This window comes from Rhinoraja longicauda, chromosome 5, assembly GCF_053455715.1.
Source record: "Rhinoraja longicauda isolate Sanriku21f chromosome 5, sRhiLon1.1, whole genome shotgun sequence".
In the NCBI taxonomy this organism is placed as follows: Eukaryota; Metazoa; Chordata; class Chondrichthyes; order Rajiformes; family Arhynchobatidae; genus Rhinoraja; species Rhinoraja longicauda.
In genome coordinates, this window is record NC_135957.1 from 79,060,895 (window position 1) to 79,081,456 (window position 20,562).

Here is a 20,562-nt window from a genome sequence, read left to right on the forward strand (position 1 = left end):
AATAAACACAAAACTGATAGCTGTAATATTACCGAGAAGGTGAATGAGCAGGTGACCCACAAGCTGGCAAGTCAAAATTGTTCAGTTAATTCCACCACATTAGATTTATTTATCTGAGTCAGGTCAAACAGACAAGCATCAAGCAATAGCCGTACAATTTCTCACTGCGAGGTGCAGTAGAAATATTAATGGGAAAACCTCTCATGTAGATTCTAAATATCAAACTAACAAATTTATAGGCTTAATAAATGGCTACTATTGTTTAAGGATTGAACCACTTTGGTGCTGTAAAGATTTGACCTGCAGCAACTCATTAAGATTATTGCAAGGACTTGGTAATTATCAGGAGATAGGAGCCAAATAAGGGCAAATAAGGGCAAATGGAATATAACAAAAAGGAACTGCAGACGTTGGCTTATACCGAAGATAGACACAAGATGCTGGAGTAACTCAGTGAATCATGCTGCATCTCTGGGGAAAATGGATAGGCGAGATTTCAGGTAGGAACCCTTCTTCAGGCAAATGGAACTGGCTCCGCTAGATAGACATGGATGAGTTGGGACAAAGGGCATGTGTTGTCGTGCTGTATAGTTCTATGACTCGATGACAGCAATTTACAGCTATCGGAGAGCCACTGACTGAAGCAACACAAAACATGGTTTCGCTGCAAATTTGCTGTAATCTTTCAGAGATCTGGTCTCTACCACACAGGAACAGCTAGAGATCCTCATAGAGCAAAGAGCCTTTGTGCAGATTGTATTCCTCACTGGACGGTGAGATTGGTAAGTATGTGCACCAAGGATGGCAGCAGACAGCAATGAAGTCTCCACATCTATCCAGTGTGCACAGTGAAGTGCAACTAGACTGCTGCAGGCAGGATTGTCTTCAGGTTTTTCACTGTGATACTGGTATTTACAAGGGTCTCGTATCTCATTTAGCTGCAGATTAGTTTGAAAACGCAGTGCTGAGTGGAATCAGGGAAGACTATAGACATTGTTCCACGGTATCCATGCCTCTGATGCTACCCAGCAAGTCTGTGCTTAAAGTCTCAGGGCAAAACCCAATAACTGGTTCAAGTGGAAAAGAAGCATCGGGATGGCACTGAGAATCCTGAGCCCATGCATTGGGAGTACACAGAAGCCCAGTGCAAACAGCAGGAGGAGGATACATCTCACAATCTACCCACCTGATTCGGCCCTCTCGCTCCAGCTGTGGATGGGTCTGCAGTTATCACACTGGCCTCTTCAGTCCCCTCAGAATCCACAAAGGCAGAGTGCAAACAAGTCACCCAGGTCCCCAGGACCCGAGCATTTACCATTAACCTGAACCCCCTACTCCCTGCAACAGCTCCTCAGCCATGCATTCACCTGCTCTAAAGTCCTATTTTCACTCTCACTGACGCAAGGCACCAGAACTAATCAAGAGGTCACGAATCCTGAGATCCTCGGAGTGTTCAACTTTTTCTCTTTTCATTTCAGGTTTTCAGTATCTGTGGGTTTAGTTTAATTTTGGAAATATGATGATGTAACTCTATAATAGATAAAGAAAGTTAAATTACTTTCACCGTTGTAATTTTGGTAGTAAAGAAGGCAAACGCAATGCTACCATTTATTTCAAGAGGGCTAGAGTACAAACACAGGGATGTAATGCTGAAGCTCTACAAGGTGTTGGTCAGCCCACATTTGGAGTATTGTGAGCAATTTTGGGCACCACATCTGAGGAAGGATGTGCTGAGTCTGGAGAGGGTCCAGAGGAGGTTTACGAGAATGATAACAGGAATAAGAAGGTTAACCTATGATGAGCATTTGTGGGCACTGTACTCGCTGGAGTTTAAAAGAATGAGGGGGGATCTCAATGAAACAAACCAAATAGTAAAAGAGTGGATGTGGAGAGGATGCATCCACTAGCGGGAGAGTTTAGGGATAGAGGTCATAGCTCAGAATTGAATGAATGAATGAATGAATGAATAAGTTTATTGGCCAAGTATGCATATACAAGGAATGTGCCTTGGTGCTCCGCTCACAAATGACAACACAAACATACAGTTAACAATTAAGAATAAAGCATAACTACATCAAAACAATAAGGATACAACATTACGGTCTAAACATGTGGGTGAAAATAAACCAGAGCAAAAAAGAGACTACAGACTTTGGTTATTGAGTAGAACTACTACTCGTGGAAAAAAGCTGTTTTTATGTCTGGCTGTGGCTGCTTTGACAGTCCGGAGTCGCCTTTCAGAGGGAAGTGCTTCTAAGAGTTTGTGGCCAGGGTAAGAGGGGTCAGAGATGATCTTGCCCGCTCGCTTCCTGGCCCTTGCAGTGTACAGTTCGTCAATGGGGAGAAGGTTGCAGCCAACAACCTTCTCAGCTGTGCGAATGATCCGTTGCAGCCTCCGGATGTCGTGCTTGGTGGCTGAGCCAAACCATACCTTGACGGAGAAGGTGAGGACGGACTCAATGATAGCAGTATAGAATTGGACCATCATTGCCTGTGGCAGATTGTGTTTCCTCAGCTGCCGCAGGAAGTACATCCTCTGTTGGGCCTTTTTGACTGTGGAGTCGATGGTGGCCCCCAATTTAAGGTCCCTGGAGATGATGGTTCCAAGGAACTTAAATGACTCCACAGATGTGACTATGGTGTTGTTGATGGTGAGAGGGGGAAGGGGAGGGGGGATCTCTTCGAAAGTCTACAATCAGTTCCACTGTCTTGAGAGCATTGAGCTCCAGGTTGTTGCGATGGCACCAGGGCGCCAGCTGTGTCACTTCCCTTCTGTAGGCAGATTCCTCCCCATCCTGGATCAGTCCAATCAGGGTTGTGTCATCCGCAAACTTGAGGAGCTTGACAGAGGAGTCTGTGGAGGTGCAGTCGTTGGTGTAGAGAGAGTAGAGGAGAGGGGAGAGTACGCAGCCTTGCGGAGCTCCTATGCTGAGGGTCTGCGGGTCTAAGATGTGCTTTCCCAGCCTCATATGCTGCTTCCTGTCCGTCAGGAAGTTGATGATCCACTGATAGAGGGGTTCAGGCACAGTCAGCTGGGAGAGTTTGTAGTGTAGTAGCTCTGGCACAATGGTGTTAAAAGCAGAGCTAATGTCCACAAACAGAATCCTGGCATAGGTCCCCTTGCGGTCTAGGTGCTGGAGGACGAAGTGCAAGCCTAGATTGACTGCGTGGTCCACCGATCTATTGGCCCGGTATGCAAACTGCAGGGGGTCCAGCAGGGGGTTTGTGATGTTTTTCAGCTGGGCCAGCACAAGTCTTTCAAAGGTCTTCATGACTACAGAGGTAAGTACGACAGGCCTGTAGTCATTAAGACCAGTGATCCTTGTCTTTTGGGTACAGGGACAATTAAAGGACGTTCCTTTAGGAAGGAGATGAGAAGGAATTTCTTTAGTCGGAGGGTGGGGAATCGGTGGAATTCTTTGCCACAGAAGGCTGTGGAGGCCAAGTTAATGGATATATTTAAAGCAGAGATAGATAGATTCTTGATTAGTATGGGTGTCAGAGGTTATGGGGAGAAGGCCAGAGAATGGGGTTAGAAGGGAGAGATAGATCAGCCATGCTTGAATGGCGGAGTAGACTTGATGGGTCAAATGGCCTAATTCTGCTCCTATTCCTTATGAGTCCCTCTTCTCTTCGCTCCCATCAGGACGTTTAGAAGTGTGAAAATACATACCTCCAGATTCAGGCACAGTTTCTTCCCAGCTGTTGTCAGGCAACAGAACCACTCTGTCAACAACTATGGAGTGGTCCTGAGCTATTATCTACCTCATTGGAGACCCTCAGATTATCTTTAATTGGACTTTACTGGACTTTAACTTGCACTAAATGTTATTCCCTTTGTCATGTATCTGTGTACTGTAAATGGCTTGATTGGTCATACTTGGTCAAAAAGGCCCACTTCAAAATGTAATCACTGCTCTACTCACTCCGACCTGCAGGAGATAACCACTTATGAGGTGTTTGCGCAGTAATCAACCGTAACCAGATTGTAATCATGTATTATTATCTTTCTGCTGACTGGTTAGCAAGCAACAAAAGCTTTTCACTGTACCTCTGTACACGTGACAATAAACTAAAATTCGAACTTCCCTCGGTCTCCAGGGTCTGCTTAGAAAAAAAACTCCTCCAGACAGTGCGAGAAGCTGAAAATGTTCCTCAGAATGAAGCCATCATGTATGCTTGCGAGAAACATGGCACTCTACCTTCCTTACAACCATGACTATGTGACTAAGCTCAGCTCCAATGCCATTGGACAGGGCCCTGGTGAGACCACATCCAGAGTACTGTGTGCAGTTTTGGTCTCCTAATTTGAGGAAGGACATCCTTGCTATTGAGGCAGTGCAGCGTAGGTTCACAAGGTTGATCCCCGGGATGGCGGGACTGTCATATGAGGAAAGATTGGAAAGACTGGGCTTGTATTCACTGGAATTTAGAAGGATGAGAGGGGATCTTATAGAAACATATAACATTATAAAAGGGCTGGACATGCTAGATGCAGGAAAAATGTTCCCAATGTCGGGGGAGTCCAGAAGCAGGGGCCACAGTCTAAGAATAAAAGGGAGGCTATTTAAAACTGAGATGAGAAAAAACACCTTTTCACCCAGAGAGTTGGGAATTCTCTGCCACAGAAGACAGTAGAGGCCAATTCACTGGATGAATTTAAAGGAGAGTTATATAGAGCTCTACGGGCCAGCGGAGTCAAGGGATATGGGGAGAAGGCAGGCACGGGTTACGGATTGTGGATGATCAGCCATGATCACAATGAATGGCGGTGTTGACTTGAAGGGCCAAATAGCCTCCTCCTGCACCTATTTTCTATGTTTCTATGCGTCTATTTACAAAAAAATCACCAATGACACCCACTGTTGTTTGCTGAATCACAGATGGTGATGAGTCAACATACAGGAGAGAAATAGAACAGATGGTTGAGTGGGGACACAACCACAACCTCTCGCTTAACGTCACTGAGACCAAGAAACTAATCATTGACTTCAGAAAGGGGAAGTCAGGAGGGCATGCGCCAGCTTCAAATTCTTAGACATCAGGGTGGTGGGTGCATGGAACAAAATCATGAGAGGAATAGATTGGGTAGACATGCTGAGTCTCTTGCCCAGAATCAAGAACCAGAAGACATAGGGTTAAGGTGAGGGGGGGAAGTATTTAATAGGAACTTGAGGGGTAACTTTTTCGCAGAAAGGGTGGTGGGAACGAGCTGTCAGAGGAGGTAGTTAATGCAGGGACTATCCCAATATTTAAGAAACAGTTAGACAGGTACATAGATGCATAGGTTTGGAGGGATATGGACCAAACGCAGGCAGGTGGGACTAGTGTAACTGGGACATGTTGGCCGGGCAAGTTGGGCCGAAGGGCCTGTTTCCACGTTGTATCATTCTATGTCTCTATGACTCCATCAACAACTCGGATAACTTGCCCTGGGCAGCACATAGATGTTACCATGACGATGTTTAAAGATGGTATGTTTCCAAATACACTAACAAACCTTTACAGATGTACTGTGGAAAGTATCCTGACTGGTTCCATCATGGCCTGGTACAGCAATTCCAATGCGCAGGAATTCAAGAGGCTGCAGAGAGTGGTGGATTCATCCTGGCCCATCACAAGCACCGACCCTCTCACCATCCAATGTATCTGGGTGAGATGCTTCCTCAACAAGGTGGTACCCATCCTCAAGGATCACCACCACCCAATTCATACCCTCTGCACACAGCTACCATCGAGCAGTGGGCACAGAAGCCTGAACTCCCATGCCACTTGGTTCAGGAATAGCGACTTTTCTGCAACTATTAGGTTCTTGAAACAACTCGCACAATCCTAATCCTATCTCGAAGCGTAACACTGCAGTCAACACGTGACAATAATAAACCTGAACCATTCACTTTTCCTTTTTAAAATATGTTTTTGCATTTGATTTGCTTTTTCATTGTCGTCCTTTCAGAAACATTATGTGAATTTAACGTGTGCTTGTCAATGCTGCTGCAAGCAATATTTTTCATTTTGCCTCTACCTTACTGTACTCGACTTAACTTGACTTATCACCTGCATATTAAGCAAGCATAAACCCTTCCTGCTCATAAACAGTTCCAGGTTAGTAAGGGCAACCTTAATGGGCTTGTGAGTGCAATTAATGGTTGCCTGCATGTGGGAAGCCAGCAACGACACCTGTTCTCACTAATATTAAAATAGACAAAATAATTTCTCGACAAATGCAATGCCTGGTGCAGCAATGAGCAGCAAATTGTTTTGCCAAAGTGCATTACTCCCTATAAAGTGTGAGCCCAGACCAATATCTCCATTGGAGATGATTTCACCAGAAATTATCTCTACTACTCTGAATAAAGAGGAAATAGATGACGTAGCACAAAAGCACGATTGGTTTCTTGGCCGGAGGGCTTAAAAATGTTCAAAACTGCTTGTTCTTCATCTTGCACTTTTCAAAGTCATGTTTTAAGGGAAAATCTGGTCCTTAAAAGTGATATCAGACAATCACCAAACTATTAAGCAAAATATATGTGGTGTTTTGAACTTTACAAATTTAACAGATGTGGTCCTCGTTGTATTATGAATCAAACTTCAATCCAGCCACTTAATTTATCAGGAAGTCTAGGCAATCATATGCAGAGAATGAAAATCTCATTTGGGGGAAATTAGCTCCTTAAAGCTGCAGTTATCTATTGAGACTTCTAACAGCATCACTTGTTTTACTTAGCACCTGAAAATGAACTAATAGTGCTGCATATTTCTTGATCTGCCACAAATGCCTTAAGAATTAGTGGGACCACCTGAGTTTGTTTTTTAAGCATAACTAAAATTAATCTCTCCCGACAATTTTCCCACTGGGATACTTGAGAATAATGATTTCCTTTTTTGACTGCCCTCCCTGTCTACTGGAGAAACCACTCTTCTCCCACATAGCGGATCAGATGGAAGATAAAATTCTGGCTGAGGATTAACAGGGAGTCAGGGATCCATCTGCTCATTCTGACTGAAGCATGATTGCCCAATTACTGAAGCATAAGTATCTCGGCTAGTGCCTTCTCAATGAAAACCAGGTATATTAGCTGCTTATCTCTATCGTGAAAGTTATAAACACAACCAAAATTAAATCACAGAAAAATGCGTTTGAAGTGGTTACAAAGCAATAATTTAACATCAACCAGTAGTTTGATGAAGAAAATGTTTAAGTTATTAACGGAAAGGAGATGGGGGAGGAGAGTAAAAGATGAGAGGAAGTTTAGTTTAGAGATACAACATGGAAATAGCCCTTCGGCCCTCCGAGTCCACTTTGACCATCGATCATCCGCAGACTAGCTCTATGTTATTCCACTTTTGCATCCTACACATTAGAGGCAATTTACAGAAGCCAATTGATCTACAAACCTGCAGGTCTTTGGAATATGGTGATGGGGGGAGAAACAGAATCACCCAGAGAAAACCCACGCAGTCACAGCGAGAGCATACAAACTCCGCACAGACAGCACCTGCAGTCAGGATCATACCCGGGTTTCTGGCACTGCGAGGCAGCATCTCAACCGCAGCGCTACTGTGCGCAGATGAAACAGAAGCGATAAGCATAGACATTTAGTTTAGTTTAGAGATACAGCACGGAAACAGGCCCTTCGGCCTACCGAGTCCGCGCCGACCAGTGATCCCTGCACATTAACACTATCCTACACTAGGGACAATTTTTACATTAATACCAAGCCAATTAACCTACAAACATGCACGTCTTTGGAGTGTGGGAGGAAACCGAAGTTCTCGGAGAAACCCACACAGGTCACGGGGAGAACGTACAAACTCCGTACAGACAAGCACCCGTAGTCAGGATCGAACCCGGGTGCTGTAAGTGCTATAAGGCAGCAACTCTACCGCTTGCGCCTGGGTGCCGCCCACATATTGTGTGGAGCGGTGACTGTGAGGCTAGGGCAAGTCACCCATGTCACAATGCGATTTTATTGTCACATGTACCCAGGTGCAGTGAAAAGATATTTTGCATACAATCCAGTAAAATCATATGGCAGATCTCACCGAGGCAGTACGCAAGTGCTGCCATGTTTTGTGGTGCCGACATAGTTGCAAAGGTTCACCGTTCAGTGCTGTAACTCCCTGCCGCCACAAGTGGCAGCAGGCCTACCCCACCCCTCCCTGCCGGGTCTCCCTTTGTTCTCGGCTCCACCCCCCACCAGGTCCCCCATCGTTCTCGGCGGTTCCCCCCCCCCCCCCAACGCTGGGTCCCCCATCACCGCATGACTACCACTGTTTCTGAATCTGCATTTCTCTTTAGTGGTCTGCCTACAATTGTTTCAGTCTCTTTCTTTGCCAGCTTTTCTGCAGTAGTCCTTCAATAAGAGGAAAAATGTGGACATTTAGTTTGCTCGTGGACCAACCTGGGCATGGATAAAACATTGGAGCTTGATAGTGTTTGCCGCACATTTAAACGTATTATTTTACCTTGAGCAGACATCCAGGTGCTGGTTCTTACACGATCAGAAAGACCCTGTGCAATACGGGGACTTCTAGCGGTTAAACCAACAATAATGCTTCGGCAGCTGGCTGTGACACACCCACCAATTAAATTGGCCGTGAAAGAATTTAAACGCCTTATAGCACCATCCACACTCGGTAAATGAATTAAATGTTCTACTTCCTCTGCAATATTATAAAATATTGTGAATAGTTATGTCCATCAACTTACAGGACACTTCATCACATCCTGTGAATGAGCCTCATGGTGTCCAAACAACATTGGCCAGGTCAATACTTTGATTTCAAATCCATGAACTGAAAGTTATGAGGAACTTTATCAAATGACTTTTTAAAAATCCATATAAATAACACTCATTGCTGTTCCCCTGTGCACTACTTTTAGATGCCCCTTCAAAACATTCAAATCAAATTTGCCAGATGTAACCCACCCATTACAAATCCGTGCAGGTGCTGCTTTTGCACCAGATTATTCCATGCACGTATTTCTGCAGGGAGCAGTGACAGATGTCATATTAGCAAAGACATTATTACACGCATGCAGCTAACATCGACCACAAGGATTCAGAGTGGGCAGAACACGTTGTTAATCAGCGGACAATACTGATTTGATGCAGTCAATGAACCGTACACAGCTGAACACACGCTGAATAGTCAGGACAATATCATGTCAGCTCAATTATTTAGGTATTGGCCGAGTTCTCTTGGTCGTAATACAAATGGTAGGTGCAGTCAAGTTGCAAAATCTACCATGAAGTGAGAGCAGAACTGAGACTGCTGCACATTTCCAACATGCAGATTTTGAACCATTCACAGGAACATAAACGGGCATTCACTTGAAATACAGAATGATTGAGTTCAGGCCTCGCAGGATGGGACAAGTTGCTGGATAACAGGATGTAAACCTGGCAGAACTAAAAGGCATCAGAAAGTAAATATTCTAAATCACATCTATAAATGAAATGCTACATAAAAATTAAAAAAAATGTGAATTCCTAGTCCTTGTCTTCAACATATGTGATTTTGTCTGTCCAATGCATATATGAAGTGCTAGTCCATGCTGTAATCAATAAATGCAGTGTAGTATTCAAATTTGATTTTAGGTTCATTACTAGTTTAGCATAACTTTGTTAATTTTTAATTCAATACTACTGGAAGAAAACACTAGTTCTTGGTTTATTTTTGAGGAAGTGGCCATCAGTCAGAGTATTGAGTATAGAAGTTGGGAGGTCATGTTGCAGTTGTATAAGACATTGGTGAGACCGCATTTAGAATATTGTGTTCATTTCTGGGCACCATGTTATAGGAAAGATGTTGTCAAGCTTGAAAGGGTTCAGATAAGATTTACGAGGATGTTGCCAGGACTAGAGGGTGTGAGCTACAGGGAGAGGTTGAGTAGGCTGGGTCTCTATTCCATGGAGCGCAGGAGGATGAGGGGTGATCTTTTCGAGGTGTACAAAATCATGAGAGGAATAGATCGGGGAGATGCACAATCTCTTGCCCAGAGTAGGGTAATCGAGGACCAGACGAAATAGGTTCAAGGTGACGGGGAAAAGATTTAATAGTAATCCGAGGGGTAACTTTTTCACACAGAGGGTGGTGGGTGTATGGAACAAACTGCCAGAAGAGACAGTTAGACAGGTACATGGAGAGTACAGATTTGGAGGGATATGGACCAAGCACAGGCAAGTGGGACTAGTGTAGCTGGGACATTGTAGGCCGGTGTGGGCAAGTTGGGCCGAAGGGCCTGTTTCCACACTGTATCACTCTATTACTCTAAGGTATCACAAAATGCTGGAGTAACTTAGCAGTTCAGGCAGCATCTAGGAGAGAGGGAATGGGTGACGTTTCGGGTCGAGACCCTTCTACAGACTTCAGTCTCGACCCAAAACATCACCAATTCCCTCTCTCCTAGATGCTGCCTGACCTGCTGAGTTACTCCAGCATTTTGTGATACCTTCGATTTGTACCAGCATCTGCAGTTATTTTCCTACTCTATTATTCATAACATATTTTATATCAACCGAAGGAGGTAGATGGGCTTCTTAATTGAAGGATTACAGTACTGCATGAAGGTAGCAGCCAACTGTATGTATTTAATGGACTTGATACCCCTGACTTCTGATAAAAGGTGCAAGTTCTACTGGTGAAAATGTGAAGCTCTTTTATTCTTTTTAAACCTCAATCTAAAACATTAATAGAAATAAAACATACTCACAGGTGACACAGATTGGAGACCAAACTAGCTTCCTACTGGATCATAATGTAGTTTAGTTTAGAGATACAGCATGGAAATAGGCCTTTTGCCCCACCGAGTTTACACCGACCAGCAATCCCTGCACACTAGCACTATCCTACACACATTAAGGATAATTTACAATTTTCCCGAAGCCAATAATCCTACAAACCTGTACGTCTTTAGAGTGTGTGAGGAAACTGGAGCACCCAGAGAAAACTCACACAGGTCACAAGGAGAACATACAAACTCCATGCAGCCAGCACCCGTGGTCAGGATCGAACCTTGGTCTCTGGCGCTGTAAGGCAGCAACTCTACCACTGTGTCAACGTGCCGCCCTAAATCTTTAACTATGCAATTTGGAAGCATCTTTGATTTCATTCTACCAGGACTGAGGATACAATATACAGATTAAAAGGCAATTTGCATTTCACAGTCTATTCGTTTTGAACAATTCCTATGGATGAGGGAGAGCCTGTTTTCAAATTCCAACAAATGGAATTAAATTGCACTAAGTTTGGGTTTCCATCATTTAGAACTCACCGTTAGAACTGACAGCAAGTCCTCCACATGGCAATCTGCATTCATTTTCTTCTTGAACATGCTCACTGTTGGGTGTTTCAGATAGTAGTAAGAGGCAATACGGCCTAAATCCAGTGACTTGAGGCTACGATTGTCCTGCAAGATAATTATGAATTAATAGAAAAACAAATAACAAACAAATGCATTCAAATGTAAAAGTACTTCATATTTTTCTGAATTTTAGACCAGAAGACATACGAGCAGAATTAGGCCACTGAGACTACTCCGTCATTCAATCATGGCTGATCGATCTTTCCCTCTCAACCCCATTCTCCTGCCTTCTCCCTGTAACCTTTGACGCATATTTTTTGCATTTTGCTGTTAAATTTTACAGTGTGCATTTGCCCGCATTAGGACAGTATCCTTCTGTGCCTTGCCTATTTAAGAGTCCGTCTGAATATCTGTTAAACATAGTAATGGTATCCCATTCCACTGCCTATTGTGGCATTGTGTTCCAGATATCAGCCACTCTCTGTGTAAAAGAGAAAGCTAGCATGCAGGTATAGCAAGTAGAACGCTGACCTCTATTGAAAGGAAGATGGAGTATTAAATTAGGGAGGTGCTGTCTGTATGGAGTTTGTATATTCTCCCCGTGACCGTGTGGGTTTTTTCCGAGATCTTCAGTTTCCTCCCACATTCCAAAGACATACAGGTTTGTAGGTTCATTGGCTTGGTATAAATGTAAATTGTCCCTAGCGTGTGTAGGATAATGTTGATGTCCGATAGAGTTAAACTGCACAGGATGATGATGATGTGACCAGACCTGCAGTTTCAATCTTTTATTTCAAAAGAGATATTCTTGCATTCAAAGCAATTTTAAGCATATTTGTTGTTGTTTCCTAATTTGCAAGAATTGCATTATGAGGAAGAATTGAGCATTTGTAAATATGGAAAAATAAGGGGGATCTTGTTGAAAGATACAATTTTAGAGGGACTTAACAAGACATGAATTTTTCCTTTAAGGCAGGGGTGTCAAACTACCGGCCCGCAGGCCACATCCAAGGGTTCGGGTTCACGCGAAGGGTTCCAATACAGGATGATTTGGGGAAAAGTCAGCGCTGTTAGATTATACACAGAAAGTGAGCTACATGACCACTTAAACTCGCAGGAAATATGAATTTTGCGCAAAAGGAAAATGCAAGTCGGATCTGCAGCTGTCACCTCCCCACTCGCCGGGGGTGAGTGGAAGCTACACCCATATCCAGCCATGCGGTGACGCGGGCAGGAAGGGGACGGTGGGGAGTATCAGTGTTGTTGTGGACACCGGGAAGTGCCTGGGCTGCCGCCACAGAGACCGCCACCATGTACCTGAGACCCAGGTGAGTGCGTGGAAAGAGGCTGGTGGGAAGTCGCCGCACTGTGAATGGGGCCGCAGCTAGCTGAGCTGCTCTCCAGGGTGGGGGCTCTGGGTTTGGGTAAAGGTTAGGTGGGATGTGAAGACTTGCTGGTAGTTATGCGGGAATAGGAAAGAGAAGGGAGAAGGTGGTGGGAAAGGATGGGGAGCCGATGAGGGAAGGGAGGGTTTTTAGGGACGAGGAAGGGAAGAGAGGGTGTCGAGGGAGGGGAGTGGGGGAGTAGGTGGTAAAGAAAGTCGGGAGGGAGGGGGGTGAGGAAGGGAACAGATGAATGGTATTTAGGGATGAGGGAAGGGAGGGGATTTAGGGACGAGGTAAGGAAAGAGAGAGGATGAAGTAAGGGAGGGGAGTGGGGGAGTAGTTGGAAGGAAGGAAGTGGGGATGAGAGAAGGGATAGGCTGAGCAAAGGGAGAGGGCAGGTGAGGGAGAAGGTGAGGGTGGAGAAGGACATGAGAGGTGAAGGGAGAGGATGTGAGGGGAAGGAAGAAAGACACAAGGAGAGGGATGGGGAGCGGGGCCTACAGGTGAGATGATGGACAGACCATCTTTCACCATGCCAGGTAGCTGCTGTTTGGCTGTTCACCACCCAGCCAGCCCATTGTGGGCAAAACATAAACACTGTAGGCAGACTATAAGATAGGGGAACAGAATTAGGCCATTTATCCTATCAAGTCTACTTTGCCATTCAACCATGGCGGATCTATTTTCTCTTTGAACCACATTCGATTGTCTTCTTTCCCCATTAACCTAATCGAGACCTATCAATCTCTGCCTCAAAAATACCCAATGTCTTGGCCTCCACCGCTGTCTGTAGCACTGAATTCCACAGATTCACCACCCATTCCTCCTCATCTCCATTTTGAATGTATGACCTTTTATTCTGATGCTGTGACCTCTGGTCCTAGACTCTCCTATTACTGGAAACATTATTTTCACATCTACTCTATCTCGGGCCTAGATACCAATCATAAAAGTAATGCTTGCTTGGCAGCTTCTTCATTAGAAATGAAATTCATAAAGTGAAACACTTTGTAGTTATAGCAGAGATTGAGACACACGAGAGCAGGTTGAAAAGACGAAGGCAAGAAAGCTGTGGAAGCATGCTCTCTTGCGTTTGCGCGTGCACAACAGATCCGGCCCCCATGAAGTTGCATTTTGTCCATTCCGGCCCGTGACCTAAAATGAGTTTGACACCCTTGCCTTAAGGGGAGCTCATCCCAGGGCATTAAAGCCGCAACCCTCAACCTCCTTCCTCCGCCTCCTACCTCTGCTGAGCCAGGTGTTGTTTATCCTCTATGGCTGTGAACTGGTCATTTTTCACAGGCGGATTCTGACTAATCCGTTTTTTTTCACGCAGAGTGGTGAATCTGTGGAATTCTCTGCCACAGAAGGTAGTTGAGGCCAGTTCATTGGCTATATTTAAGAGGGAGTTAGATGTGGCCCTTGTGGCTAAAGGGATCAGGGGGTATGGAGAGAAGGCAGGTACGGAATACTGAGTTGGATGATCAGCCATGATCATATTGAATGGCGGTGCAGGCTCGAAGGGCCGAATGGCCTACTCCTGCACCTATTTTCTATGTTTCTAATCAGCGTGAGAAGGTGGCAATCTTTTATTGCAGATACCCCAGACCTAGGCAGACGATACAAGGCCTTCTACGCCCGCACCTCCAGACTCAGGAACAGCTTCATCCCCAGGGCCATAGCTGCTATGAACCGGTCCTGCTGAGCCGGATAGTCACATCGCACAGTGAACTGGCAGAGATCTACTTGCACTTTATTCTGTTTTAAAACTGTCCAATTTGTTTCATTGGGTTGTTTAAATTAATACTGACTAGCTAATTAATTTATTGCATCGTATGGGAGGCGCATTCCCAATCTTGATGTACCCCTGTACAATGACAATAAAGATATATTGTATTGTATTGTATTGAACAGTGGCGCAGCTGGTAGAGCTGCTGCCTCACAGAGCTGGTGATCCAGGTTTGATCCTGACCTTTACTTTAGAAATACAGCCTGGAAACAAGCCTCATCGGCCACCAAGTTCACACCGACTACCGATCACCCGTTCTATGTTATCCCACTTTATCATCCACTCCCTGCACACTAAAGGTAATTTACAGAGGCCAAATAACCTAACAAACCTGCGCGTCTTTGGAATGTGGGAGCACCTGGAGGAAACCCAAGTGGTCACAGGGAGTATGTACAACCTTCACACAGGCGGCACCCGAGGTCAAGATTGAACCTGGATCTCTGAAGCTGTGAGGCAGCAAGCAGCTCCACTTGCCGCGCCACAGTGCCGCCCTTTTACACGTGGAAAATTCCTTGTCTAAACGCAGGAGTAAAGACTGCTTTTCATTTACAGCTGTCCTAAATGGCCCATGTTTCCAACCAAAGCTCTGCTGTTAGACAATGAAGATTAAAACATAAACATATTGTGGCACAATAAGGGCGATTGTACAAAGTGAGCCTTACCTCCCCCACTGATATGCAATAGGAACATTCCAGATCTGCAAGAGACTTCTCCACGAGGTTGGACAGATATTTGTTCATGCTTTCATGGTTAATATCATCCAAGTTATAATAACTGTGAGAAAGCAGGCAGTAGAAAAACATTATAAATCAAAATGGACAGTTAAGCTCCACTAGCATCACATATCAGCATTTTCAAGGCATTTTCTTGGAAAATTGCATTCATCCTCTTCTCGTGACATTCCATTGTACTTACGATGCTGATATTAATTATCACAAGTGCTAACAAAAAACAAACAAGACATCATTCCAAAAGCACCATTATCATTATCTCAAAGGATTCTCTGGCAACAATCCAAGAGCAGTTTCAAATGGCAAAATTATGGCCATTTATCTTGAACTACAGTGCCCTCCATAATGTTTGGGACAAAGACCCATCATTTATTTATTTGCCTCTGTACGCCACAATTTGAGATTTGTAATAGAAAAAAAATCACATGTGATTAAAGTGCACATTGTCAGATTTTATTAAAAGGTATTTTTATACATTTTGGTTTCACCATGTAGAAATTACAGCTGTGTTTGTACATAGTCCCCCCAATTCAGGGCACCATAATGTTTGGAACACATGGCTTCACAGGTGTTTGTAATTGCTCAGGTGTGTTTAAATGCCTCCTTAATGCAGGTATAAGAGAGCTCTCAGCATCTAGTCTTTCCTCCAGTCTTTACATCACATTTGGAAACTTTTATTGCTGTTTATCAACATGAGGACCAAAGTTGTGCCAATGAAAGTCAAAGAAGCCATTACGAGACTGAGAAACAAGAATAAAACTGTTAGAGACATCAGCCATCAGCCAAATCTTAGACTTCCCAAAATCAACTGTTTGGAACATCATTCAGAAGAAAGAGTGCACTGGTGAGCTTATTAATCGCAAAGGGACTAGCAGGCCAAGGAAGACCTCCACAGCTGATGACAGACGAATTCTCTCTATAATAAAGAAAAATCCCCAAACATCTGTCCGACAGATCAGAAACACTCTTCAGGAGTCAGTTGTGGATTTGTCAATGACCACTGTCTGCAGAAGACTTCATGAACAGAAATCCAGAGGCTACACTTCAAGATGCAAACCACTGGGTTAGCTGCAAAAATAGGATGACCAGGTTACAGTTTGCTAAGAAGTACTTAAAAGAGCAACCACAGTTCTGGAAAAAAGGTCTTGTGGACAGATGAGACGAAGATTAACTTATATCAGAGTGATGGCAAGAGCAAAGTATGGAGGAGAGAAGGAACTGCCCAAGATCCAAAGCATACCACCTCATCTGTGAAACACGGTGGTCAAGTCAAGTCAAGTCAAGTCAAATTTATTTGTCACATAAATAAATGTGCAGTGAAATGAAAGTGGCAATGTCTGCGGGTTGTGCACAAAAAGAATTACAGTTACAGCATATAAATAAAGTTAATAAGTTACTATTAGTGTCGACAAAAATTTAATCTCTGGGGTTATAAAAGTTGACAGTCCTGATGGCCTGTGGGAAGAAGCTCCGTCTCATCCTCTCTGTTTTCACAGCGTGACAGCGGAGGCGTTTGCCTGATCGTAGCATCTGGAACAGTCCGTTACTGGGGTGGCAGGGGTCCCTCATGATCTTGCTTGCTGTGGATCTGCACCTCCTGATGTATAGGTCCTGCAGGGGGACGAGTGTAGTTCCCATGGTGCGTTCTGCCGAACGCACTACTCTCTGCAGGGCTATCCTGGTGGGGGTGTTATGGCCTGGGCATGTATGGCTGCTGAAGGTACTGGCTCACTTATCTTCATTGATGATACAACTGCTGATGGTAGTAGCATAATGAATTCTGAAGTGTATAGACACATCCTATCTGCTCAAGTTCAAACAAATGCCTCAAAACACATTGGCCGGCAGTTCATTCCACAGCAAGACAATGATCCCAAACATACTTCTAAAGCAACAAAGGAATTTTTCAAAGCTAAAAAATGGTTAATTCTTGAATGGCCAAGTCAATCACCTGATCTGAACCCAATTGAGCATGCCTTTTATATGCTGAAGAGAAAACTGAAGGGGACTAGCTCCCAAAACAAGCATAAGCTAAAGATGGCTGCGATACAGGCCTGGCAGAGCTTCACCAGAGAAGACACCCAGCAACTGGTGATGTCCATGAATCACAGACTTCAAGCAGTCATTGCATGCAAAGGATATGCAACAAAATACTAAACATGACTACAATACAATACAATATATCTTTATTGTCATTGTACAGGGGGTACAACGAGATTGGGATGACATTGCTGTGTCCCAAACATTATGGTGTCCTGAAATGGGGGAACTATGTATAAACACTGCTGTAATTTCTACATGGTGAAACCATAATGTATACATTCTATTACAAATCTCAAATTGTGGAGTACAGAGGCAAATAAATAAATGATGGGTCTTTGTCCCAAACATTATGGAGGGAACTGTAAAAATCAGTTCTGATTTTGCCTTTGAGCTAGCTTTAGAGTTTGCCTTTGGAATTTTACAGGAGAAAAGATGCCCAAATGCATCATTCATCTGGAAAATCTGAGTTAAGAAATGTCTCTACTCCAGATTAAGTTTATTTTCAACTGTACAGCTCATTTTTTTGGAATCACACAAAGGAATTTCCAAAGCCCAATATCCAGACTGTACAGGAATACATTTTCCAACAAAAATCAGTAGAAAATGCACAGGAGTGCAAATATATATTTTTTCCTTTTGACATTTATTGCAATTTAGAGGGCGGCACAGTGGCACAGCAGTAGAATTGTTGCTTTACATATCCAGAGGATTGACCCTGAATATGGGTGCTGTCTGTACAGAGTTTGTACGTTTTCCCTGTGACTGTATGAATTTTCTCCTGGATCTTTTGTTTCATTCCGCATTCCAAAGACATTCGTGATTGTAAGTTAATTGGCTTCGGTAAAAATTATAAATTATCCCTGGTGTGGGATAGTGTTAATGTACGAGGATCACTGGTCGTTGTGGACTCGGTAGGCTGAAAGGCTTGTTTCCGCACTCTATCTTTAAACTCAACTAAAAAATTGTTACAAAGTAAAAATGAGCTTTCTTTATCCTCACTCCCATTTAACTTAGTTCCACAATTGCTTTTTTGGAAAAGCTCATAGCGAGAGGATTTGAGTATAGGAGCAAGGAGGTCCAACTGCAGTTGTACAGGGCCCTGGTGAAACCACACCTGGACTATTGTGTGCGATTTTGGTCTCCTAATTTGAGGAAGGACATTCTTGCTATTGAGGGAGTGCAGCGTAGGTTCACCAGGTTAATTCCCGGGATGGCGGAACTGACAGATGATGAAAGAACGGGTTGACTGGGCTTGTATTCACTGGAATTTAGAAGGATGAGAGGGGATCTTATAGAAACCTAAGCATTCTTTAGGGATTGGACAGGCTAGATGCAGGAAAAATGTTCCCGATGTTGGGGGAGTCCAGAACCAGGGGACACAGTGTAAGAACAAGGGGTAGGCCATTTAGGACTGAGATGGGGAACAACTTTTTCACCCAGAGAGTTGTGAATCTGTGGAATTCACTGTCACAGAAGACAATAGGTGCAGGAGTGGGCCATTCGACCCTTCGAGCCAGCACCGCCATTCAATGTGATCATAGCTGATGCGGAAGTGGAAGCCAATTCACTTGATGTTTTCAAGAGAGAGTTAGATATAGCTCTTAGGGCTAACGGAATCAAGGGGTATGGGGAGAAAGCAGGAACGGGGTACTAATTTTGGATGATCAGCCATGATCATATTGAATGGCGGTGCTAGCTCAAAGGGCCGAATGGCCTACTCCTGCACACATTTTCTACGTTTTTATGCTTATTTTTACCTATTTCTACTAACTACAGTTAACAATATTGATTTTGGCATTTTTCAGTTAAGTTGAAGGCAGCATAGGGAAAGGCGGCAAGAATGAGAAGTTAAGATAAGCATTAAAAGAATAGATTTTCTTTTGGAAGCTTTTCCACATATTTAGGTTTAATCAACCTCCCCCACCCTAAATTCAGTCTGAAGAAGGGTCCTGACCCAAAATGTCACTTATCCATGTTCTCCTGAGATGCTGTCTGACCTGCTGAGCTACTCCAGCACTCTGTGTCTTCTTCGGGAGTATTAGAAGTGAGGCTGACGGAGAATGCTAGTGTTTGTACAAATGGAGAGTTGGTAGGAATTCTACACTCAGGGTTCAGTATGTGCTGGATTTTCAGATAAAGGGTTGTTCAGTGTTTAAGAAAAGGGATTCAAGGCTTGGGTGGAGGGACTGATGGAAAATGAAACAGCTTAAAGGAGTTAGGTGGGTCAATTACAGGGGCAGACACTCAATGGCACTTTTGCGGTTGTTGTATGGAGATAACGTTTAATTCCAGAAATCTAAGATCATTGGAGGAGGCTTCTGATTGAAGGAAATAAATGTAACCCCCCCCCTCCCCCTTCCAAACAAAACATGTAATGTAATTATAAAAAAATTCTGGACTGTTGAAGGGGAGATTTCAGCTGGCTATTGTAGCAAATGTAAACATGAGCATTGGCCACAAGAGAGGAACTGAAAGATGGTTCACACAGGAAGATATTCAAGCAAGGAATGAAAATTAGCAGGGGGAAAGCAATTTTCCATAACGTGTAATTTAGTGAACAATAAAGAAAATATATTTTAGTTAAATATTTCACTTTGACTGGTTGAATTTTGCACGTTTCGGAAAGTTTAATGCTAGGAACAATCACATGGGGAATTATCAGCAGTGTCAGCCTGCAAAGAGTATTTACCTGTTGTTCTCCAGTTTAGCAGTAATCTATCCCGTCCCTTTGGACAGCTGTTTCATTGAACAACCGAGCAACAGTCTAATTGACTTGTCTTATCACTCCCTTTAAATAGACATTTTATTATACACCCTAGTAACAGAGTAATTGAGTTGTCAAAGGCTTCAATTTAAAAGACTAGCCTCACAGGGTTCCCTAGCATACGGCTCATAACCTGCATACAAGCAGGGTTGAATATTTACACTGCTGTTAACAGGTGCTGAGATGTTAAATGATTCTAATAGCTGGGGGCGTACTCAGAGAGCCAGCAGGATCAGAATTATAGCCTGTTTGAACACAATAATTACTTGTCCCATGAGAGGAGTCAAAATCAGAGGCAGTTTTATACTAATAGCTGCTAGCACATGGGATAGACTGGCTAACTTCCATTAGTAGCCTTCTGGGAAACACAGGAATAATTCCCTATGGGACCATGAACATGTATAATCAAAATTTCAAACATACCTATAAAACCATCAGCAGTATTATCTGCGGTGTAGAGATATCATTATTCTTTTGGACATCAGATAGAGGTAACAAATTGTAGGATTGCAATTCACATTATTTGAAGAATAATTGCA

The 20,562-nt window shown here is 43.7% G+C and overlaps 1 protein-coding gene across 2 annotated transcripts in view; it reads right to left on the reverse strand.

Annotated features, from left to right (window-relative positions):
• Positions 1-20,562, reverse strand: part of ascc3 (activating signal cointegrator 1 complex subunit 3) — a 328,254-nt gene that overhangs the window by 55,972 nt on the left and 251,720 nt on the right. For both annotated transcript variants that reach the window (XM_078399847.1, XM_078399848.1), the window contains exons 35-36: positions 15,148-15,259; positions 11,282-11,416 (exon numbers count right to left, since the gene is read on the reverse strand). In XM_078399847.1, coding sequence (XP_078255973.1) covers positions 11,282-11,416; positions 15,148-15,259 — 247 coding nt within the window. The remainder of the gene's footprint in view (positions 1-11,281; positions 11,417-15,147; positions 15,260-20,562) is intronic.